The sequence below is a fragment of the Polyodon spathula genome, chromosome 4, assembly GCF_017654505.1.
Source record: "Polyodon spathula isolate WHYD16114869_AA chromosome 4, ASM1765450v1, whole genome shotgun sequence".
NCBI lineage: Eukaryota > Metazoa > Chordata > Actinopteri > Acipenseriformes > Polyodontidae > Polyodon > Polyodon spathula.
The window spans coordinates 87,451,645-87,477,452 of record NC_054537.1 but is presented as its reverse complement, the minus strand read 5'-3'; the positions used below and the strand labels follow the sequence as shown (position 1 = coordinate 87,477,452).

General features: G+C 39.3%; 1 protein-coding gene across 1 annotated transcript in view; it reads left to right on the top strand.

Moving 5' to 3' along the window:
• Positions 1-25,808, top strand: part of LOC121315049 (collagen alpha-1(XXVIII) chain-like) — an 87,346-nt gene that overhangs the window by 37,666 nt on the left and 23,872 nt on the right. The window contains exons 18-27 of the mRNA XM_041248930.1: positions 1,975-2,043; positions 2,269-2,340; positions 7,368-7,436; positions 9,426-9,497; positions 16,105-16,173; positions 16,385-16,453; positions 16,764-16,832; positions 17,287-17,355; positions 17,776-17,844; positions 18,122-18,190. Coding sequence (XP_041104864.1) covers positions 1,975-2,043; positions 2,269-2,340; positions 7,368-7,436; positions 9,426-9,497; positions 16,105-16,173; positions 16,385-16,453; positions 16,764-16,832; positions 17,287-17,355; positions 17,776-17,844; positions 18,122-18,190 — 696 coding nt within the window. The remainder of the gene's footprint in view (positions 1-1,974; positions 2,044-2,268; positions 2,341-7,367; positions 7,437-9,425; positions 9,498-16,104; positions 16,174-16,384; positions 16,454-16,763; positions 16,833-17,286; positions 17,356-17,775; positions 17,845-18,121; positions 18,191-25,808) is intronic.

The window sequence follows — 25,808 nt, the reverse complement described above, 5'->3', positions numbered from 1 at the left end:
ATCCTACCCCTGATTGGTGCTTTTGAAGAACCTTATTCCAGATTTGCTTTGAATGTTTCTTTGTCTTCATGATGTAGTTTTTGTTAGGAAATGTACTAACCAACAGTGGGACCTCCCAGAGACAGGTGTATTTAACCTGAAATCACATGATGAAACACCTTAATTATGTGACTTCTAAAGACAATTGGTTGCACCAGAGCTTATTTAGGTGTGTCATAGCAAAGGGGTGAATACTTATGCAATCAATTATATTCTGTTTTATATTTGTAATTAATTTAGAACAATTTGTAGATTTTACTTTTCACTTTGACATTATGGACTTTTTTTGTGTTGATCAATAGCATAAACTACTAATTAAATCAATTTTGGTTCCATGTTGTAACACAGTAAAATGTGTAAAAGTCCAAGGGGTGAATACTTTTGAGAGCCACTGTATATTCTACTCTAAAGGTATATTTAAACATTAGCATTCTTCTCATAGCCCCAAACACTGTGTTTCCTTAGTGTTACACTGAAGCACTTTCTGATGAAACAGTTCTAACTCTGGTGTATCCATGCTGAGTTTTTGCCCTGCTAAGCAAAGCTGCCCGATGTCGTGTCTTTTTTTAAAATCTGTTCAGCCATCCATCGCTGGCTTTAAAACTTGTTGTCTGGATGCAGTCGACTGTGGAAAAACAATGCTTTCTCTTTAAGCACTGGTTCTGAAACCGGACTGCCTTTTCACTTTCTTGCATGCACAAGCTTTTGCTCTTGCGTTGTCTTGACAGAGTTGCATAGTGCTTCGCATGCTATTGCGGTGCCCGAGTAAATGGTGCTTTTTGTTTTGCAGTTTTTGTGTCAGTTTGTGTTGTAATCCCACACCATACTCTTTAACAAGTTGAACAGCACGTTCAGCCTTTTCCAACCGTTCAATCATTTTTCAACTAGAGTGAGTAGACCTACTGTCCTTTTTCGTTTGTTTGCCACTTTGAATTTACTGGGGACACACTTGTAGTGCGGTTAATAAGAGGTTTCGGATCAAAGGGGTTTGAAGTAACAAGCTTCTACTGTACTTTAAAGCATAACTAACTAAATAAATACATGCATAAATGAATAAATAAAGTAAGATTTACAGTATAGTGTGAATAGTTATCCAGTCATTGTTTTTTAGTTGATTCTTCCTGAAAACCAGGAGATGGACTGTTGTTAAAATACATATGAATCCAAATTAACATGTATTTATACTAAAGTAATACAAAGATGACTACAAAAGATTTAGAAGTGAGTAGTTTTGCGAGATTTACAATTATACTGTAAATACAGTATTACTTTGAATTACTTTGTATTACTTTAGTATAAGTACATGTTAATTTGGATTCATATGTTGTTTTTTTCTGACTTTATGTGAACGAAAAGACACACATTTGCCAATTTTCCCATTGGAAATAGTGATATTTTGAAATATCACTGTCCTGGTCACAAAAGCAAAGTTTGTGGGGAATAATGGCCATTTTCTATACTTTTGAGGCATAAGCAATTAGGAAATAACACTTACTACCCAGGAACAAAAATTGTGTTACATAGTGTAATAATAATAATAATAATAATAATAATAATAATAATAATAATAATAATAATATAATTATTTATTTTTTAATTTTTTTGGCAGACACCTTTATCCAAGGCAGTACATGGTTACAATGCAAAATCAGTATTTAAATACAGTATAGTTATTATGCTTATACAATTATGCTTATAAAATGTCTGTACGCTGACAACTAAAAATAGTTAAAATGTTGTAAGATACACATACAGTACATGGATCTTAGTAGCGTGGAAGGTCAAAAGTGAAAGCTGTGTGGTCAGCTGGTTGCTAAAGCAGGCGTTTGGATGCCTTGTTGAAATGGGAACTGTAAAAACTGCAAGAAACCCGCTGGCTAACTTTAGAGTTTTATGCATATTTCTGGAATATTAACAATGAATGTAATTCCACAGGGAGACCAGGGTTTTCCTGGAGAACGTGGGTTACCAGGTGACATGGGAGTTGGTGAAACAGGACCTAAAGTAAGCAAGCTTTCTCTAATTGTATTCCAGTTCTCTGCCAGTATACAGTATACCTTTGTCATGTTGTCTAATAAAGAGATTATTTTAATACCAGTAAAGGACAAGCCATTGACTATTTCATACTTGTGTTTCCTGAGCACTCTACTGTATTAAAATATATTTTAGATTATTATTTTTTTTTTTAATAATGTCGTAAACACTAACCATGTGCCTTTTGTGTTATAGGGGGATGCAGGGCCACCAGGACTGCCTGGAATTCAGGGTGTTTCAGGGGAGGACGGGGCTGTGGGACCAAAGGTAAAGGCGATATTGTGCACCTGCAACAGGGAAGAGTCTGGATGTGAACTGGTAACATCAAAAGAGCCAGGCTTATTTGCATACAGCATCTTTTAACTTCCCTTCCCAGAGGGGTCGGAATCCATTATGGCAGTTCATAAAGCAACATTGCCCATTTCACACCCCAAGAGCCAGATTGACTTGCAAAGACATAGATGTGTCTCTTCAGGTACAATGGAGTGTCCTTTATATTGTTGGATTTTTACTTTTAGGATTTTTTTTATAGGGAGCATTTGCCATTTAGGAGAGTCAGGCAATTTTCAGAATGGTACACACTGTATGATATTATATTAGGGCTGCTGCTATTAACAAATTAATCTGACCAATTAATCAAATAAAGAGTTGAACGCAGATACATTTTTTTTTTTACAATTTAATCGTGTAGAATTTTAAAAAATGTTTATAAAATAAAATCAACCAATAAAAGATCTGTATTTTCTCCATGGCAGTCCAGTCACAAGTAAGTGGAGGTGGGACATAAACAGCTCTCGGTCTTGAGTAGGTTTAACCAATGGGATAGTCAAAGATCTGCCCCTTGTTACGCAGGTGTCCAATCATGAGTGAGCACAGGCGGGACCTACACCGGTGAAGGTATTCTCAATTTCAATTGAAGATCTTGTGAGTTTAGCCAATAGGAAAGTCAAAGATCTGTCCTGGTTTTGCTGCTGTGTAATCATTAGTGAGCAGAGGCGGGACATAAATATGCTAGAGTGCGCGGTGTAAGAATAACTGAAGTTCGTGCAATATTGCTAATATTATGGAAACCATTATTGAGAATGATATTGAGTAATATTTAGCTTTTTACAAATTAAAAAAAAAAAAAAAAAGACAGCGGAGGCATCGTTGTCGATTTCGTTACAAAACAATTTTCAAGAACTTTCTCAGAAAAATTGGAGATTGTTAAAAAGAGGAGGTATGCAATACATCACAAATACCCAAACTGACACAGGAAGGGAAGGGATATACTCGTCACTTCCATGATCGCAGTCATCAGCAAGCAATGCAAGCAACGACACGGCTGTTCAACAACAAGCACATGCTCAGCTTCTGACAGTGCGACTGGCCAGTCAACCATAACAAGACCAACATCTCCGCAAGGTTTTCAGGGAGCACCTACTGTGGACAGCAGGGTAGAATGTAATGAATTGTGCTTTGTCAACATTGGCGACTCCGGAAAGGGAATTCAACAAATACTCCCTAAGAAAGATACTGCTAGAGTGTACAGAAAAGGGGAAAATGCTTGAGAAATAAACTTTCATTTTGAGTGGTACAAAAACAGAGAGTGGGTTGTTTTATGTAAAACTCTGTGACGGAAATATAGTGAGTTCTGGTTGGAAATCTCCCTCCTGACCTGTGAGGGCACAAAATAGCGAAAGGGAAAGTCTTGAGACGGGCTGGCCTAAGGTTCATTTCCAGGGTCGGGAAGTCGGTCAGGAACGTTTTGACCTGGAAGGTAAACGAGTTAGCAACTGCAAGCAATAAAAGCAGCTGCAATCGTTTACCAAGGGGTCATGTGTGATAACGTAAAGGGGGGTGGAGAATCAGTTATCTTTTCCTTCACTTGGTTCAAATTGGAACTGGAAGGACCGGGAGAGTTCCCAAAAAGAACAAAGTATTTGTTTGTTTGTTTTGTCTGTTAGTAACTGTCTGTGTTTGTGAATCACCAGACAGCTAACACGGATCTGGAGCTGTCACCAAGGGCCAGCACAAAACCGGATCAACACAGCACTACTGTCACGACTAACATTGTTGGCACTAAGTGTACTGCACCACACGCACTGAGAGCACTCTCTTCGTACTTTGTGAACATGTGTGTGTACTTGTGAATTAAACGTACTGTGCTTACTATCTATGGGACTGCAACCCCGTTTTTCATTGCGCAATACACATTTTGGTGTATTGCAAAAGCTTTATTATTTACTGGCTGGTCACAAGACAATTGAACTAAAAAAACAAATAAGACAATCCCTTTCACTAGTACTTTGTTGTCTGCTTGTTCTTTGGATTACTGCATCAGCACCGCACCTGCTATACATCTGTTCACGATCAGCAGCCACTTTGCCACAAACTTGAATGAGTGCTGTGGTGGATTTATTCTCCACTATCCAAAGAGACTCAGGATTTAGCTTGATTATCAGCGCTAGATATTTTATTCAATGTGTACGAGGGATGAGTCAACAAAGACTATTGACACAAATGGAGTTACAGTAGATTATTATACAGGATTTGTACAAGCTTGAAGGTAAGGTGTGTCTGGTGCAATTTACAGCTGTGCTACCAGAAAGTTCAGTGGGACAAAAGATAGGGTATAGCCCAAGATAAGATCAAAACAGAGCCATTGTTATCAGAGGTGATGGCCTAGGTGTGGGATGTAATGTTGTTCAGAAGCTTTAGGGTTAACTGTTACCCTTAGCTGATGTAATCACTGTCTGCTATAGACTGAAAGGCATTTTGTGAAAGTCAGCAAAAATAACTGGAAGAATTGTACTGCAAATTTAGATTCCCATGAAAATTCACATTTTTACAGGGAGTGTTTGCTAAAGCGCAGTGCTTACTTGAAACAAGCACCTACCTGTTCATGCACAGCTCGTCCATCAAAAGCTTGCTGATCAGGAAAAGAACCAGCGATGTCTGTTAGAACAACTGCTGTTTGCAATACTTGTAAGACAGGGCCTCGTTGTTAGAGGTCACACAGAAAGTAACTTCTGAAAATTAGTCGAGCCAGTGTCGCAAAATTACCCCAAGTTACAAGCCTTTATGAAGAATGGAAGGTATGCATCACATGATATTATGAATGAACTAATCAAGCAAATATATAGAGAGTGTCTCAGCATTCTTCTGTCACAGATTAGGGCTGCAGAAATCCATTCAATTATAGATGACAAAACACAAGATGTAGCTGGACATGAGCAGTTATCTTTATCAGTACAGTGCGTGCTGCAGGATTATGTCGTGGAATGCACGACTGCCAAAAAACAGACTCGGAATAAATTTTCTTGACAATAATTAGGACGTTGCGGATTCGATATGGATTGCATGAGAGGACAAACTTACGATGGTGCATCAGTCGTCCAGGGCGAGATGTCAGACGTAGGTAAACGAATCAAAGACGTTAATGCAAAACCGGTTTCAGTTCATTGTATGAACCACAGTTTGAATCTTATTCTGCACATGGCACATGTGCCATGATTCAAAGTGCTTTGAGTTTGCTGCGCGATCTTCATGAAACTATTAATTCATCGCCAAAAACACTTGCCCTTTTTGAAAACATTCGAGTATCCTTCTCCTGCCCACATGATGGTTTTCATTCCCTGAAGCCTGTCTGTCCCACTTGCTGGACAGCAAGAAGTTGGGCAATTGAATCAGTATTGTACAATTACAAAGCTATTTATGACACTTTAGAGGATCTAATTGCCGCCAGGGGTAATACAGAAGCATTGAAGAATGCACCTGGACTTTGAGCACTGATGACACGCTTTGATTTCTTTCTTGGTCTTAAAGTGTCTTTCAAGATTTTCTCAGCAGCTGAAGAAGTGGCTAGGGTGCTGCAGTCAGTATCACATCAGAGACTGTTAATTCTACTGTTGAAATGCTGTGCACTCATCTGACCAAAATGAGAGGGTCAGAAGAATTTCACACAATCTTTGAGGATGCCCAGCAAACTGGAACTGGACTTACAGAGGCTCCCCCGAGAAGAAGAGTGCCACGTCGCTATGATGGTGGAGTAGAGTCTCATCAGTGGACAAATCCTGAGGACTACTTCAGAAGCCAATTCTTTGAGCTGATTGACTTGCTCACCACTGAACTGAACTGCAGAGTTGACCAGCCCACTTTGTTACTTCTCATGAGCATTGAAAAAGTGCTCATAACCACTGTCAATGGCAAGTCATCTGCCAAGTCATCAAGTACCAGAAAAGATTGTGGATACTTACTCTAGTGTCATTGCATTTGACAGACTTTTTATACAGCTTGCAATGCTGCCAGATCTCTTGAAAATAATAAATCATCAACGACATGCATCACAAACGTGACAAAAATTGGCACCATAGTAGAAATAACAGAAAGACCAGACATGCGCTCTCTGTTTTTACAAGTCGATATCCTTTTAAGGCTCTACTTTACTATCCCAATGTCTAGTGCTGTAGCAGTCGGAATCATTCTTCGCCACTGTCCAGAATTAGCGGGAGCCAGATGGTTGCAGGGAATGGATCTGACTGGTCAATCTGGGTGATGGGGGGGGCCTCTCTGAGGCTGTATATAGGGGGAGCAAGCCTCCTCAGCGAGAGACTGCACCAAGATTGGAACCTGAAGGGATGCAGTGAGAGGCCATGATGGAGGTCAGGCTGAGAGAAAAGGGACCTTGCACTGTGAAGTGGTCGAGAGTCTGAGAGTGAGAACGAGGAAGAAAGAGAGTGGGATTCGTTGTTTCCATCGGTTTCCTTAAATTAACAAATCGATACTATTGTAATGCCACCTTGTCTCTGGAGTCCTGCTTCCCTCAAACCTGACAAACGCTACAATATTGATTTTTTAGTATTACAAGGCAGGACAGCCGCTATAAGATCGTTACATTTATTAAAAATGTGCACGGATTAATCTGCCATTTTAATCAACTAATAAATGAACCGATCAAAATTTTGAATCAAGGGACAGCCCTAATAATTGCTGCATTATATAGACTGAAGGGTGCACAGAGGCAAATGTGGGAAATGGATTGAAGTAATATGCTTGGTGGTTATCCACAGGTCCTTAGATTAAAATGTCCTCAAGATTTCAAGGCAAGTTTTTAAAAGTGTAGCAGTTAACTTTTGTATACAGTGCTGTAGTGGGCCCATTTGATTCTGAACACTGGTTTTGAATCCATGATTTTTGTACAAACTCAGTACCTTAACTGTCAGTATAAAATACTGTATGAAAACTATTGCAGACCACCATAACCTGCAGTATTGTGTATTATGTATAACATTTATTTTTCTTTTTGAAACTAGGGTGAAACAGGTTCTCAAGGACCGGTGGGACCTGAGGGGGCTCCTGGAAAAGGAATATCTGGAGAAAAGGTATCTAGAGTTCCTACTGGAGCCAACATCTCAACAGTCTAGATAATGGTTAATTATGGCTAAGTTTACAACGACTTTTGGTACGTGTTTTTTTTAGAATTTTGATGTAATTACTGTCATCGTTACCATACACGGAAATGCGTGTCACAAGTGTGGAATGCCTGGAGGGGTAGTCTCAAATTCAAGGACTCTCCAGTAATCTCATTGCAAATCCTGTTTTAAGAAATATTTATGCCACAACTTCAGATCAAACAACACAGGGCCAAGAAACTCAATATAATTTTTTTTTTTTTTTTTTTTAAGGGGCACTTGGGAAAGGACACAATAGACTTCTCTGAATAATCTCAAAATAGGTTAACAATTTACTGTACATTATATATATATATATATATATATATATATATATATAGATATATATATATATAGATATAGATATATATAGATAGATAGATAGATTACAAATACCATATATAATAGTCGAGATATACAGTCCAGGCTGTCACTGATAAAACCACTGAAATCTCAGCAGCAAGCCAAAATCTCTGTGCAGCCCAATCAATAAAGCGTTAGCCTCAGATTTTAAAACAAAATACTCCAGTAATTGGAGCCTCATTGAAAATGAATTGATTTGGAGGTAAGAATTGGACATGTTTTACCAGACACATATTTTGGTTTACCTTGAATTAAGTTAGTCAAACAGTGTAGTTATTCTGATGGTGGCATTGCTGAGTAAGGATGGGTAACCATAAAACAAAGCACATATTAATAGTACATAGTTTCAAAACTTCAATTGAATTAGTAGTACTGTTAGCTTATTGACATCATTTTAGGACAGCCCATTGACAAATTTATTTTGTGTTACAAGGGAATCTTAATGGAAACATTTAACAAATAATTGCATTTAACCGCCCTCAAAAATCTTACAAAGTCATTGTAAACACCCTTTCTAATGCAATGTACATTTAATTAATCCGAAATATTAGCAAAACCGCTCCTAAATTATCAGAAAATCAACCGCTGCTATTATAGGAAGTTTACACCTCAAACTCTTGGTTAAGACAGAGACTCAGTAGAACAAACAAGATTGAGTAAGCAAGTTTAATAGTTTGCAAACCCGAGAGCACACTCAGCACACGCAGGTGTTTAGGAATACCAAGCTATGCTCTGACTTCGCAGAGTCAGTAAGCATAATATATACCTTGTAAACCGCAGTTATTATGAGCCAATCACAGAAGCTTAACTCAATATCCGCGAATAGCAACAACTTGGAAGATTAAGATGAGACCAATCATATGCAACAATAACAACTTATCTAAATTGCAAGCGTCCTAAAATTAGACCTATTCTAAGTTGGTGACATTTCTAAGAACTGTCACGGATGCAGCTTGCTGTTGATAAATAAAGAGAACTTCCTCTTTCCTGCTAGTAGTCAGTATGTTCCCATTCCTTATAGGGGCCGCTTGCCCAGCAGCAAGTAAGAGGAAGTATGTTAAAAAACAACTACCAGTACCTAATACATTATTATTATATTATACCTAAATCTTATAACCAGTAATAGCATTTAAACCTGAGCATGGAAACCCTAAACAATCATAGCAGTAACAACATTGTAATTTTCCCACCACACTACCTCTATTTTTGTTTAAACATGTTAGCTATTAAACAGATTTAAAAGCACTGTCTGATATTAAGCACATTCTTACCTCTCATGAATATTATAGTAGGCTCAAACTATGCAATCATAACAATTCTGTGATAAGTTCGTGAAACACTTACAGCTGTTTCTGTATTAAATTTTTGGGGTTGTTTTTCTGATTTGTATAATATGCATTTTAGATGGTACCCCAAACAAATTGCAAATATGAACAGGGACTGGTTTGGATTAGCATCTACTATGCCTGCTGTACATTGAGGAGAGCACAGGAGCTCTTCACTCATTTCATTTTGATATTTATAATTACGCTTTGTTTGTTGTTTTTGCTTATTCAGGGAGACAAAGGGGACAGAGGGTCAAGAGGATTACCTGGATTACAGGGACAAGTTGGAGCAATGGGGCCTAAGGTATTGTAATGAAACCTGACCGGGCTAGGTTGTGTTCTAACTGGATTGAAACAGAGTAGAGTGTAGCTGCCACCACCTTAACCGTGGCGATCCGGATAAGTAACTGTAGAAGCAGAATGTTGTATAGTTACGGTAGCTAGGGAACAGAGCGAAGCACCAGGAAACAGCTAGAATCAAAAACGATATCTTTACTTTAAAAGGGAGTATAAAAATGATCTGGTAAACAATTTAGTACAGGCAGAGTGGACAAGGCTAGAAAAACAGTTACAATAACCAACAAAAATGTTTGATCCAGTCAGTTCTCATAGAACAAATTACTATATATTACAGTTAAGCCTTCAGTTAAATTACCATACAGCAATAAACCAAACTTCAATATAAAACAATCAAATATTACACTTAAAACCAATATGTGCAACTAAACAAATCAAATAAAACTATTAAGTATTTGGTACACTATTCAAATCATAAGAGAAAAACCACACAATCAAGAGACAACAACTTCAGTGCAAAACGATCACACATACATTTCAATTATAACACAAACACAAATCATTAGATTAATTGCTGTATGGATAATTGGCAAGACCATGGCAACTCAATCACTAGGCACAATTACTGAGTATCACAATATTGCATTAAAACTAGATTCTATTATATCAATAACTTATAAACCATTCAGTGCGTATTAACAGCCAGTTAACATTACGGTTTAAACCCAGGTTATTATATCAGTAATTCATAAACCATTCAGTACGTATTAGCAACAGTAAAAGTTGTATTTAAGCAAGCCCAATTATCAGTAGTTCATAGACTATTTATGGCATTTCAGCAGTACTTGTAGGCCTGGTTATTTTGTTTAAGAACAACAATAAATGCACTATGAGTAGGTAACAGATTTGAATGTCCACAGTTATCAGTAGGCTATTGCACATAACCCAGCAAAAAGATGAACACAATCAAATACAATAAAATAGTAAATAAAGTACAGAAAGAAAACTTCCCTTCAATGACAAGTCCCCCCAGAGTCTCACACAGCGAATAGCTTGATTCAGTTTGTTTAGTTACATTTCAGTTCAGTTCAGTTCCACAGGCAGCCTTGAACCCTGTCACTGACCCCTCAGCAGCAACAAAAACCAAACGGAAGTCAAAACCCCAAAAGCAGCTCTCAGTCCATCCTGCACGTTGTGCTAATCCAGTTTGTTTCTAATTATTCAATAACAACAAGTATGCCGTCATTGGTCGCAATGCTCAGTCCAATTAAGGTTGCCAATGTTTCAATTATATTTACTTCACATGTACTCATAATTACATTATGAAACAGGAACGCATTTAAAATGATAAAAAGCACAGACAAGTGCAATATCACAACTATAGTATTGAAGTATCCTTTTCTGATTGTAACACATCTGTTCATTTAGTAAATCACCTTTTCATAGGGCAATACTTAAACTTTCATTCATACAAATTTTAAAGGACCAGCAAAAACAAGTGTCTTATCAGGAATTCTTATCGAGTCTAATCCAAATGTATGCTGCCATTTTTTAACACTGAAATCTAATTTTGATTACAGTACAATGAAAAGTATTGCACATTGAAAAGCACTGTGCATGTTAATGAAAATCATTTGAAATCTGCATGTCCCAGCTGCAGTGCTAATTTTGCAGCTTAGTGTTTTCTAGTGGTCCCAAATACAGGCACTTTCTAATTACAGGCATTTTTAAACCAAAAAGCAAGGCGCCCACAACATAAGGGATTGAAGAAATCGTAAACACTGCCAACTTGCATCCACAGTTTGCTGTTCATTTGCCAATATTATACCATGTTTCCATGAACCACAAAACCCAGGTATGTGCTCCTGTTGTCCCCCCACACCTCCATTTCCATATTTTTAAATTACTCCAGTTGGCTCCCGATTCAGGCGGGAGCCCTAATTCTCTGGTCTGATTTCACTGCTCGGGCTGGCTTGAATTCTAAAGTCTGAATTAAGGCTGGGAAGAAATGACATCACTAAATGTCAATCAAAACTGTTGTAGGCGGCAGGAACATACCGTATAACGGGACATTTTGGCTGCTATTAAATTGGTGGATTTGCTACCTTGGTGTTCGACGGTTTTGGCCTAGCTAAAACAGTATCTTGTTTACATTAACTCGTTATACTAGCATCTACAATGTCACTACAGCAACTTGGAGAACAACTAAAAAGGCCTTCTAATCAGTTAGACTGGCAAGCACTGGTAAAATCAGCTCTGTTTTATACGGTGCAGAACAAATTAATTTTAATATTTTGTTTTGTTTATGGATTTTGCAATATCTGCACTGTGGGTGTCTTTAGTAATATCTACAACGTATCGACAATAACAATTAACCATCAATCAAACAAGTGTGGCATAAACAATTGTGACTGTTAATTAAACCCTTTTAAAAGAAAAAAAAACACTAAAAATGCTTTACATAAAAAAGAACAGTCCAGGGCTTAAAGTGGCACATCTAGTAAAGGTGCTCTGTGTGGAGTGCAGGTTGGGCCCTATAGCCTGGAGATCATGAGTTCAAATCCAGGCTATGTCATTGCTGACTGTGACTGGGAGTTCCCGGGGGGCGGTGCACAATTGGCCAAGTGCCGCCTGGATAGGGAGGGCTTAGGTCGGCAGGGCAATCCACGGATCACCGCGTACCAGCAACTACTGTGGATGCAAAAGAATGTTTAGCTGATTTATATTTTAAATCACTGACAATTTGACTGTAATGCAGTCTGCACCGAATGCACGTCTTGACCTGTAAGTATATCCTGCCCAACTCACATGATAATTCGGATAACTCGGAAAAGCATGGAAACGCCTCCATTTTCCTCAACTTGAGTTGTCTTTCAGCTTGAGTTCTGGGAGAATTTGAGTGCACTTGAGTCGACTTCAGTTGGCTGTCCATGGAAACGAGGTAATATTGTATCCCGGTTTGTCAGAATGGTTAACAAAGCGTTTGAGGGAATGTTGAAATCTGCTGCAACATCTTTCTAGGATAATGCACATTGTTTACACTGGTCACTCATTTCATCCCGCGTGGAAATAGTTTTGATGGGTGAGCACTATGGCAACTTGAAAACTGTGCCTATGGCAACTCGAAATGCATCATAGACTCAATAGTCACAAAACAGTACTGAAATACAGTACAGCAGTGCACATCTGAATGCAGGTTAATACATTTACCAACACCCTTTACACTCAGCTGTTTGAATTAGGGCAATTCATTAAATTCAAATTTTTCTAACTTGGAAGGGGGCCCCAAAATAATTTGCACAAACAGGAAATGCATGTTAAGCGAATTTGTATTATAAGACTAATTTACAATAAGCGACTGGTAAATTTGGCCAGGACCATGTAGAACATTTGTAATGCCAGGAAATGTGTTTCATCCAAGTTTGTTTTAATGAGGATTGAGTGTAATAGCTCAGATTTCCTCGTAGTGGTGATTAGCCAATGAATCTTGGCTGTACATATTTGGAAGTACATGTATGCAGTAAATAAAACGCCTAATTTGATATGACTCCAGCGCAACTTGCAAAAGGCCCAGCAAAAAAAAAAGCTAGTTTGCAAGTGCAGTGATGGACAAATGCAGTCCATTTTGCTCATGCACTTGTGATTTTTTTTGAGGTCCTTAAAGTTTTCGTTTGTTTGTTTGTATGTTTTTCAATGGCGACATGATGTTTCATTACCTTTGGAAATAAATGCAAAATATTGGGTCATGTACTTGGTATCAGTATCCTAGCATTTCCGTTTTCTCAGTTAAAGCTGTATTGCTTCTTTCTTGTGTTGCTGTCTTACCTCAATCTACCCCTTAGGTTTTAACTGTATATATTTTTTTTAATGGTCAGGTAAGATATAACCTGATTTCTGAGGGATTTAGTGAGGTGTTTCTTAAGTATATAAATGCATGTACTTGCTTGTTTGTTCACATCCACATACAGAATTGTTCCAGGTCTCGATCATTTGAGTAATTTCTCAAAATCTTCAACCAAGGTAGTGTTATGAGCCTGACTCATAAATTAAACAATTATACAATTATTTAATTAAATATGTTATTGTCAGGAAATCGCAGGGATAAGCATTATATATATATAATCTGAGCACACTCTTAAACTCAGGGGAGACGTTCAAAGAGGACAGAGATGTTTTAAACTCCTGTACTTGTTTTGTTCATGCACTGGGCTTGCAACATATCCAAATTACTTTTTAATAATCAAGAAAAACACACAGACCCATTTCATTTGAAGTTTTGACAAATCAGAGCAGTGCAAGTGCTCTTTTCGATTTATTAAATGCTTTAAATGGATCAAGTCGTTACAAGCTACTTTGGATCCCTGCTAATTGGCAGCCTGGGCATTTCCAGTGCCTTTACAGGTTAAACAGCATTAGTACTTCAATACAGTAATACAAATATGGTTATCATATATTTAGCCCTTAGGCTGTAAAATGCAAAAAGCTAAAAAAGCCCACCGGTAAATTCTAGAACATTCAATATATATATATGTCACTCTCTTAACACTAAAACATAATTTCTATACCGTATAGCAATGAATCAATGGAAAATAGATTTTAAATTCAAATATATGCTTACCTTCAAGTATATGGAAGTGTAGTATAGGATATATTGCAAAATAAGAACTGTCTTCAAAAGGCAGAGACTTGACATTGACCTAACAGCAATCAGTTTTTCAGAGATCCTCAGAGCATGGATCACACAACTTGTAGTCAGCAAGTCGCGCGATATCAAATGGGGTCTTGCTCTGGGCTTATATAGGATTTTGCCTCCATTGAATATATCAGAAGTCCCAAGTAAATCTAATCATCACTCGGCCTTGACATTTCTTATCTTTTAGTTAATTATACATTCTAGAAGGATCTGGTCAACTCATTTTTCAAAACTGATTGGATAGAACCTCTTGCCAAAAAATATTAGAACATTATTTCATTGCTCCTTTTTCAAACTCCTCCTTTTTCTAAAAAGTCAGGTGGACCAAAGTTCACAGAATCCTTGCTATAATATAATACAAGTATGTGTGCATATATGAGAGATGTTTTTAATATGTAACAGTAGCTCTATTTGATTATATTACGCTGGGTCAAAAAATATATGCCCCTCTTAGCCGCATATTATGTTACCTTTTCAGTGTGTTGTCAATGGGTCAGTTTAACTTCATATACAAATGTGTGTTAACAAAGTATGGGACAAAGACTGCCTTTGAATAAGCATACAGTGGTCAGTTCAGTTAGTTTCATTTAAATAAAACATGTTAAATACAGTAGCCTTATATTAACTTGTACCATTCTCGGACTATGTCTGATCTCTCTGTTTCTAAAAGTTGCAGCTCAAGCAAAATTCAGACACCCTGTTTTCTTGTCAAGACTATTGTTTTGGTTAATATGAAACACCATTGTAAGCGCGTCTCCAAATTCACCGCATTAAGGTAGTTTTCTTCCAAAGAAAGTTGCTAGTTATTTGCAAATAACTAATAATACTGGACACAACTCCCCTAATTCGTGGAATGCTCGGTACGACTGGCAGATCCACTAATCATAGAAAGACCCAGGATTCAAAACTGCGGACTACAAGCAAAAACTGCCAAAAAGAACCTTCCATGTCTAGCACCGCTCTGCTTGCAAGCAGATAAGGGCAAGGCTATTTTTCTATAGTTTTTTTTTTTTGCGTACTAAATTATTGAATACAGTTTACTCTTTATTTGATATCTTTAATGCAGTAAAAACCTGTATATAAACTAAGCATTTATAGTCTTTAATGGATATTGTAATGTCTAAAATATTTTTGTTTAGTTGGAGAAAGAAACAGAACTATTTCTTAAATTGATTAAATTAAATGCTCACTCCTGCTTTTACAGTTTATTTGTATTACAGTAGAGCCTTTAACAAGCAAAAACACTTGTTAGTTTAAATATTATGTTTCTTATTAGATCAAAATACTTAAAACATATTATTTCTCTTCAGAGAATTGTGTCATTTTATTATTAGATCAGAATACTTTTTTTTTATTATTTAAAACCTCTATGTTTAGTAACAACACAATCAAATAAAATCAAATAGGTCTTTTTAGTTTTAAATATTGTTCTGCCTAAAAAAGGGTAACCCTTTTGTTTTTGCTAATTTGCAATTCCTGCTTCTTTCAATGAACCGCACACCCTTGCAACCAAGGCCTTCCATGCAAAAGGATCTAATGACTTATAGCACAAAAGGGACGTGCCAGAAGCATCTGTGACATTATACAAAACAACTTAGACTGTTTTCTCTGCACTTTGCTGCTAAATTAGCTCACAATAAAAAATAAAAAAAAAGTTACATAATATATTTGATCTTTTGTGTGTTTCAGATTTGTTTTCTATATTTCAATGGCCAGAATAAAAAGGTTCGGTTTCAAATGTTGTAACAAATGTAGTAGAATAAACAGAAAACATAGCGGTTCTGCGTAACAAAAAAAAAGTAAAGATCTAACCAGTCCTACTGGTGTTTGTATTTATGTGAAGTCTTGAAATGTAGTAACTGCTTTTCAGTATATTTATCCTAGATTTTTACGTAGGTGTGTTATTTCTTTCTCATTTTAGGGTGTGACAGGAAATACTGGCCAAACTGGGAAGCCAGGCCCGTCTGGTCGGGGAATTCAAGGGCCAAAAGTAAGTGATTCTGTAATCCTTTTCTTCCTATCTGTCTGTATTTATCTGTTCCCAGCACAACTGACAAGCCAGCACATATATACGTAGAGAGAAAAATTGATTACTGATGAAAGGGATCCTGGTGGTACAGTACTTGGAATAATGTTTCAGACTGCACAAGAAAAAGCATGTGTGTTTGTTTTAAGTTTTGACTGTTCTTTTTAAATGACAGGGTGACCCAGGTCCAGTAGGACCATCTGGACCAGTCGGGGACCCAGGAATTGGAATACCTGGACCAAAGGTATATAGACAGCAGTATAGTGAGTAGCAGCATTGCGGTCACTCCCAGCAAACTTTAGTAAAAGAAATTGAATCTGCATGGCCCATATTACCTTTTCAAAACAAGGGAACACAAACATTTTTCAGAAGTTGTGATACAGCATGAAGAATGTGTACAAGTGGTTTTTTATAGTGGTATTTTATTCCCCCTATTTTTATGCACAGTGAAACAAAAAAAAAGACGTGATAAGGGATTCCAGAGGATAATGCTCTACAGTATGCTGAAGTGTGTGTCTCTGCGTTCAGTTTAAATCTGTTTAATTTGTTTCTAGGGTGAAAGAGGATTGCCTGGACCTCCAGGACCAATTGGACCAAAAGGGGACGGCTATCCTGGCATTCAGGTATGATTTCTACATTTCAAATCTGAATTGCAGCCAGAATTCTTGTACTTCATGTTTATGAGTTCACTTTTCTAAAAAAGACTAGTACTGTAATAGCTATGCCACACGTTTTACATTATTTATTTATTTATCCAATTAAAAAAAAACAAAAACAAAAAAAAAAAAAAACCCATTGTGTTCTGACTATATCTTGCTACGCATCCATTTGTTATGTTAAAAATACTATCTTTTGCTTGTATATGAAAGATGTTAGTTAGTGACCGTACAGATATCGCTAAAGATTATATACACATCTTGCTGTATCGTCATACAAAGCAAACCTCACCCCAACAATGGAGCAATGCTGGTTCTCCTAATAACCCAGTGACACTGACTGGACAAGTTTGTGGAACCTGTTCCTTGTAAATAACTTCTGTCTCTTGGTATGATATTCTTGTGCACCTACCTTTTTTAGGGACCACCTGGATTACCAGGGCTTCCAGGAGAAGCAGGCCCTGAAGGAAAAGGGCTGCCTGGTTCAAAGGTAAATAATGCTTTTGAGTCATGAAATTACTGGTTTGTGTTATTCTGCAGGGCTTGTTTTTTTTTAAATGTTTCCTGAAGGTTTTATTACATTTGTTCATTTGGAAAAAGTCACGTCAGTGGTTTATTTATTTATTTTGTATTTTGAGAGCTCCCTCAGCAAAGATCAAGATTTCTTATAAAAATATATAATTGCAGCGGAAAACAAATCACGAATAAGCTCTGACGGACAGGTCCAAAATGCACAAAATCTTGAGCAGTGTAATTTACAATATAAATGACCAGTTAAAGTAAACCTGCAAACTCTACTGCAGGCTAGTGCTTCAGTTCCATTAGGAACAGTTGACTACATAGTTGATATAGTGGTCCACTGTCAACTCACACCTTCACTTGGTGTTTAATATTCTCGATGGTGTTTCAGGGAGACCGAGGATTACCAGGCTTTCCAGGACCAGCTGGACTCCATGGAATTGGAGCTGTCGGACCTAAGGTTTGAAACAATTGAGAAAATCAGTTACTTTTTGCTGTTAACAATGTTGGATCATATGTTTTCTGATGATGTGTATTGTAGTGTTATCGTGCTTTCTGCATGTATTGTGCATACAAAGACAACGTTATTGAGAGTATAATGCTGTGGTTAGTACCCGTATTGGTCACAGAGCATTGATGGTGAAGGCCCAACTAGATTTCATTTACAGCTTTGGAGAGTTCCTGTTAAAAATACTGCTTGCTTGGTGTGTTATTTCTTTTTTTTTTTTCTTATTCAGGGACCTGTTGGTCAGGCTGGTCCACCAGGACCCCCAGGTTTACCTGGAGAGGATATACAAGGACCCAAGGTAACAAGTGTTAAAGCAAACAACTCAAACTGTTCAACTGGAAAATAGCTTTTTTTTTTTTTTTTAGTGTGAATTTGTTACTCTACTTATTGGTTTACTATTAAGCATTCCAGTAAATGCATTGTATAGGTTTTTCTATGGGTTTGTTGTGCTTATTGTAAATTATTCTTATAATACAAATTCGCTTAACATGCATTTCCTGTTTGTGCAAATTATTTTGGAAGCTGAGTGTAAAGGGTGTTGGTAAATGTATTAACCTGCATTCAGATGTGCACTGCTGTACTGTATTTCAGTACTGTTTTGTGACTATTGAGTCTATGATGCATTTCGAGTTGCCATAGGCACAGTTTTCAAGTTGCCATAGTGCTCACCCATCAAAACTATTTCCATGCAGGATGAAATGAGTGACAATGTAAACAATGTGCATTATCCTAGAAAGATGTTGCAGCAGATTTCAACATTCCCGCAAACGCTTTGTTAACCATTCTGACAAACCGGGATACAATATTACCTCGTTTCCATGGACAGCCAACTGAAGTCGACTCAAGTGCGCTCAAATTCTCCCAGAACTCAAGTTGAAGGACAACTCAAGTTGAGAAAAATGGAGGCGTTTCCATGCTTTTCCGAGTTACCCAAATTATCATGTGAGTTGAGCAGGATATACTTACAGGTCAAGACGTGCATTCGGTGCAGACTGCATTACAGTCAAATTGTCAGTGATTTAAAATATAAATCAGCTAAACATTCTTTTGCATCCACAGTAGTTGCTGGTACGCGGCGATCCGTGGATTGCCCTGCCGACCTAAGCCCTCCCTATCCAGGCGGCACTTGGCCAATTGTGCACCGCCCCCCAGGAACTCCCAGTCACAGTCAGCAATGACATAGCCTGGATTTAAACTCATGATCTCCAGGCTATAGTGCCCAACCTGCACTCCACACAGAGCACCTTTACTAGATGTGCCACTTGTAAGCCCTGGACTGTTCTTTTTTATGGAAAGCATTTTTAGTGTTTTTTTTTTTCTTTTAAAAGGGTTTAATTAACAGTCACAATTGTTTATGCCACACTTGTTTGATTGATGGTTAATTGTTATTGTCGATACGTTGTAGATATTACTAAAGACACCCACAGTGCAGATATTGCAAAATCCATAAACAAAACAAAATATTAATTAATTTGTTCTGCACCGTATAAAACAGAGCTGATTTTACCAGTGCTTGCCAGTCTAACTGATTAGAAGGCCTTTTTAGTTGTTCTCCAAGTTGCTGTAGTGACATTGTAGATGCTAGTATAACGAGTTAATGTAAACGAGATACTGTTTTAGCTAGGCCAAAACCGTCGAACACCAAGGTAGCAAATCCACCAATTTAATAGCAGCCAAAATGTCCCGTTATATGGTATGTTCCTGCCGCCTACAACAGTTTTGATTGACATTTAGTGATGTCATTTCTTCCCAGCCTTAATTCAGACTTTAGAATTCAAGCCAGCCCGAGCAGTGAAATCAGACCAGAGAATTAGGGCTCCCGCCTGAATCGGGAGCCAACTGGAGTAATTTAAAAATATGGAAATGGAGGTGTGGGGGGGCAACAGGAGCACTGTGAGGCGAGAGTGTATTAAATGGAATGTCCAGACAGAAATTTATGTGTACAGAAATAAAATAATTTATTTTTATTATCTATACACAGCAAAATAATTAAATAACAAAAGAAAACAAAATGGTGTGAGGGAAGGAGTGCAGGGGTGAAATCCAAAACAAACCGTGATGACTCGTCTTTAATCGTCTTCGTGGCGAACCATACATAAACAAAAAAAGACAAAAGAAATGTTAGTGTTTTTTTTTTGTTTGTTTTAAAAATCCCGCTGCACCAAACCAGTCTCTCCCTCCACCCGTTACTCCTCCTATTTTACTTTCGGACCAACCCCGAACACAGTAGTACGTTCCCTTTAGTATGTAATGTCCCGCCTCTGTAGTCAGTGGAACACCAATCCCCAACTGACAAGTGTCCTTATCCTTCACTTGACTCCAGTGGCTGGAATTTACATACTCGTACTTCCGCCCCTCACCAAGGTGCCGCCCCTCAAAAGATGACTTTTGCCATGGTCACGAGATCTTGGTAAGGGAAGTCCCGAGTTGGTTTGATGCCATCTACTGTCGGGAGGCTGAATCACAGACCGAAATCCCTTTGACTCATCACATATCCCACCCCTCAGAGTGGAGCCGAAGGAACACTCGGAAACCTCTAACCCTTCCCTTTTTCCTCCCTCCCGGGAAAAAAAAATCAGCATTTTGATGTAACTTACCCGCACGATACCTTATTTGAAAGGCGAAGGGTTGGAGCGCCAGGTACCACCGCGTAATCCTAGCGTTTGAATCCTTCATCGTGTCAAACCACTTTAAAGAAGCGTGATCTGTGATGAGTACAAAGGGTCGTCCCAGAAGATAGTATTTTAAAGATTCCACTGCCCATTTCACTGCCAGGCATTCTTTCTCCACTACCGAATACCTCTGTTCTCTGGGCAGTAACTTCCGACTGATGTATAGTATCGGGTGTTCTATACCATCTCTCTCCTGGGACAGAACCGCCCCCAGACCAGTCTGCGATGCATCTGTCTGCAGGACGAACTCTCGGCTGAAATCCGGGCTTATTAATGCTGGGGCCTGACTCAAATTAGTTTTAATAGATTCAAAGGCTGTCTGACACTCTGCACTCCACTTAATTTTATTTGGAGCGTTCTTTTTAGTGAGATCAGTGAGAGGGGCGGCTATAGTGGAAAAGTGTGGAATAAAGCGGCGGTAATAACCAGCCAACCCTAACAGTGATCTCACCTGGGTTTTCGTGGTAGGTACCGGTGAATCCAACAAAGCCTGGACTTTTGAAACCAACGGTTTCACTCTACCCTTACCCATTATGAAACCTAAATATTTAGTTTCTTCTTTTCCAATAGCGCACTTTGCCATGTTCGCTGTGAGCCCCGCCCTCCTCAGAGACTGTAAGACGGCTTCTAATCTAGTCAAATGTTCTCTCCAGGAAGAACTATAAATGACTACATCATCGATATACGCAGCTGCATACTCTCGATGAGGTTGTAAAACCCTGTCCATTAGTCTCTGAAAAGTAGCAGGCGCTCCATGAAGTCCGAACGGCATAGTACAAAATTGAAAAAGACCCTCTGGGGTTGAAAATGCCGTTTTCTCACGAGAGGCTTTCGTTAATGGAATTTGCCAATATCCTTTCGTCAGATCCAGAGTTGAAATAAACCGAGCTTGCCCCAGTTTGTCTAAGAGTTCATCTACTCGAGGCATGGGATATGCATCAAACTTGGAGATAGCATTCACCCTCCTAAAATCGATACATAATCGTAGTGACCCATCTGGCTTGTCTATTGGTACTATTGGGCTACACCACTCACTTCGGGAAGGTTCAATTACCCCAAGTTTCAACATACACTCCACCTCCCTTCGAACAGAATCTCTCCGACTCTCTGGAATGCGATACGGTCTCTGTCTAACTCTTAGACCTGGCGGAGTGATAATAGCATGTTCGATCAAATGCGTTCTTCCAGGCACGTTAGAAAACACATCACTGAACATATTAATTAGATTGCTTACCTCTTCACGCTGATCAGGAGTTAATTGTTCCCCCATCGGGACCTCAATTGCTGACTCTGGCTCAATTGAGGGTCCAAAATCCTCTCCCTCCTGTACAGGAGATATAAAATGGACTTCCCGTTCTTTCCACGGTTTCAGGAGATTAACATGATAAATTTGACTTTCTTTCCGACGCCCAGGCTGTCGGATCTCATAATTGACTTTACCAATTGCTCGAATAACCTGAAAGGGACCCTGCCATTTAGCAAACAACTTAGATTCCGATGAGGGCAACAATAACAACACTTTATCTCCAGGTCGAAAGTTCCGAATTCTTGCATTTTTATTGTAGCTTTGTTGCTGCTTCTGCTGTGCCGCTTTGAGATTGTCATGTGCCAATCGACCGACTAATTCTAAGCGATCGCGTAACTGCAACACGTATTTTACTACATTTTTAGACTCCTTTGACTGTTCTTCCCAGCCTTCTCTTATGAGATCCAAGATACCCCGCGGCTGCCGACCGTACAAGAGCTCAAACGGGGAAAACCCCGTTGAGGATTGTGGTACCTCGCGAACTGCAAAGAGCAAGTAGGGAAGCAGTTTAGCCCAATTGCGTTTTTCTTGATCTACAAAGCGGCGCAACATATTTTTCAAAGTCTGATTAAATCGTTCAACAAGCCCATCCGTTTGAGGATGAAAAACTGAGGTTCTAATTGAACGGATTTTCAATAATTTATATAGTTGCTGAATACAGTCTGACATAAAATTAGTGCCCTGATCAGTGAGAATTTCTTTCGGGATTCCCACCCTAGAGAATATTTTTACCAATTCATTCGCTACAGCTACTGCATTCATAGAGCGTAAGGGAACAGCTTCTGGATATCTCGTTGCGTAGTCCACTACTACTAAAATATACCGATATCCTGACTCTGTTCCCTCCAGAGGGCCTACTAAATCTACACCAATCCTTTCAAACGGTACCCCAATAATTGGAAGTGGAACCAGAGGTGCGGGGCGAACTGACTTAGGGGCAGCTAATTGACATTCAGGACACTCCGATACATACTTCCGCACAAGACCATAAACCCCAGGCCAAAAAAACCGGGCCAGAATTCGTTCCTGAGTCTTTTCAGTTCCCAAATGACCTGAAAATGGAATGTCATGCGCCAATCTCATGACTTCTGACTGAAAAGGCCTAGGAACCAATAACTGTTTTACGAGCTGTCCCGTCCCGGGAGCCCGGGTTATTCTATATAATAAGTGCCCAGATACAGAAAAATGCGGAAATACCACCGGTTGTCCTTCCTGCATATCCTTCCCCTCGATATATCTAACCTGTTTCCAAGCATACTGTAACGTGGGATCATTTTGTTGTTCATATCCCAAGTCAATATCTCGGTCCCAATGGTTAGGTACACAGAGAGGAGTGTCTTTTATTACATGACCTTCCACCTCAGTAACCTCGCAGCCCCGGTTACACTGAATACCTACTCCCTTTCCTTGCCGTTTAAGCGATTGGTTTACTTTTGTGTCAGACCCCTCCCCTTGTCGTCTCAGAGTTCCCTCATATTTTTCCACCCGACGCTCTCTTTTTGTTTTTCTTGGGCGGATTTTAGGGTTAAACAGGTCGGATTGCAACGGAAAAATCTCGCCAGTTGTTTTCTCCTGTTGCTTTAATTGTCCCCTGGTAGAAACTAAGACCATTTCCCGACCTAAAATACGATCAAAAAACGTCCAGTCTCTTCCCAGGAGAACAGGGTATGGTAAACATTGCGCTACAGCCACTTTAACGTAAGCTGAATAATCACCTACAATAAGTCTAACTTTAGTGGTGGGATAAACCCGAGTTTCTCCATGAATACAGGCGATAGCCACTTTACCCTGTGGCTCCCAGGCTACCCCATCCAAGAGAGCTTGCCGAATCAATGTTTGTGCACACCCAGAGTCCGCAAATGCGTAAATACTCTTTCCCCCGACATGTACTCTTAACTGATAAGGGCCCTCCCGACATTCCCCAGTGTTCCTACCTGTTACTGCTGACCAGGATCTTGTCGCCAGGTCCACCTTCATTACTGGACAATTCCTGGCAATGTGTCCAGGCTCATTACATTGGTAGCACACTTGGTTAGGAGGCATCAACGGAGTTAAACTGTCCTGCGAGTCCGCGACCGGCAGGTTAGGGGGATTCTCTCTCGCCCAGGATGGGGCTAACCTCGACCTCCATGGTCTGAAGGTCTGGTTACCCCCTCTGGGCTTAGTTTAGGGGCAGGAGTGGGGTCTGACCCGGCGCCTTCGTAGGCCTCCGCCAGGAGGATGGCATCCTCGAGAGTGGTAGGTCAATTCCTCTTAATCCACTCTCGATTCCCTGGCGGTAGTATAGACACAAACTGTTCTATAACTATTTTCTGCACCAGTTCTTGGGGTGTATGTTCTTCTGGCCGCAGCCACCGGGTGCACTGATCTAAAAGATATTGTCCCGCAACCCGGGGCCGCATCCCCTTGGACAGCTGGTATTCCCGAAAACGGCGCCGGTATGTTTCCTCCGTGATCCCGAGGTGTGAGAGAATGGCTTCTTTTACTTTAACATAGTCCCCTGCATTCGTGGCCGTCAGGGCTCAATACTCTGCCTGAGCTTCCCCTGTCAGACAGGGTGCCAATTTCATGGCCCAGTGTTCCCTAGGCCACTCTGCAGCCTCTGCCACTCTCTCAAAAGTAATCAAGAAAGCCTCGGGATCATCTTCCGAGGTCATCTTCTGAAGTTTAGGCTGAGCTGCAAACATCCGGGCAACCGCTCTCTCTGATGTTGATATTGATAGTTTTTCCACCAGCTGTCCAAAGAACTGGGCGAGCTGTTCCTGGTGCCGTGTCTCTCTCTCCTCTCGCTTCTCCTCCTGCTCCCTAAACATTGCCAAAACTGTAGCTGGATCCATTTTCACTTCTGACACCACGTGTGAGGCGAGAGTGTCTAAATGGAATGTCCAGACAGTAATTTATGTGTACAGAAATAAAATAATTTATTTTTATTATCTATACACAACAAAATAATTAAATAACAAAAGAAAACAAAATGGTGTGAGGGAAGGAGTGCAGGGGTGAAATCCAAAACAAACCGTGATGACTCGTCTTTAATCGTCTTCGTGGCGAACCATACATAAACAAAAAAAGACAAAAGAAATGTTAGTGTTTTTTTTTTGTTTGTTTTAAAAATCCCGCTGCACCAAACCAGTCTCTCCCTCCACCCGTTACTCCTCCTATTTTACTTTCGGACCAACCCTGAACACAGTAGTACGTTCCCTTTAGTATGTAATGTCCCGCCTCTGTAGTCAGTGGAACACCAATCCCCAACCGACAAGTGTCCTTATCCTTCACTTGACTCCAGTGGCTGGAATTTACATACTCGTACTTCCGCCCCTCACCAAGGTGCCGCCCCTCAAAAAGATGACTTTTGCCATGGTCACGAGATCTTGGTAAGGGAAGTCCCGAGTTGGTTTGATGCCACCTACTGTCGGGAGGCTGAATCACAGACCGAAATCCCTTTGACTCATCACAAGCACATACCTGGGTTTTGTGGTTCATGGAAACATGGTATAATATTGGCAAATGAACAGCAAACTGTGGATGCAAGTTGGCAGTGTTTACGATTTCTTCAATCCCTTATGTTGTGGGCGCCTTGCTTTTTGGTTTAAAAATGCCTGTAATTAGAAAGTGCCTGTATTTGGGACCACTAGAAAACACTAAGCTGCAAAATTAGCACTGCAGCTGGGACATGCAGATTTCAAATGATTTTCATTAACATGCACAGTGCTTTTCAATGTGCAATACTTTTCATTGTACTGTAATCAAAATTAGATTTCAGTGTTAAAAAATGGCAGCATACATTTGGATTAGACTCGATAAGAATTCCTGATAAGACACTTGTTTTTGCTGGTCCTTTAAAATTTGTATGAATGAAAGTTTAAGTATTGCCCTATGAAAAGGTGATTTACTAAATGAACAGATGTGTTACAATCAGAAAAGGATACTTCAATACT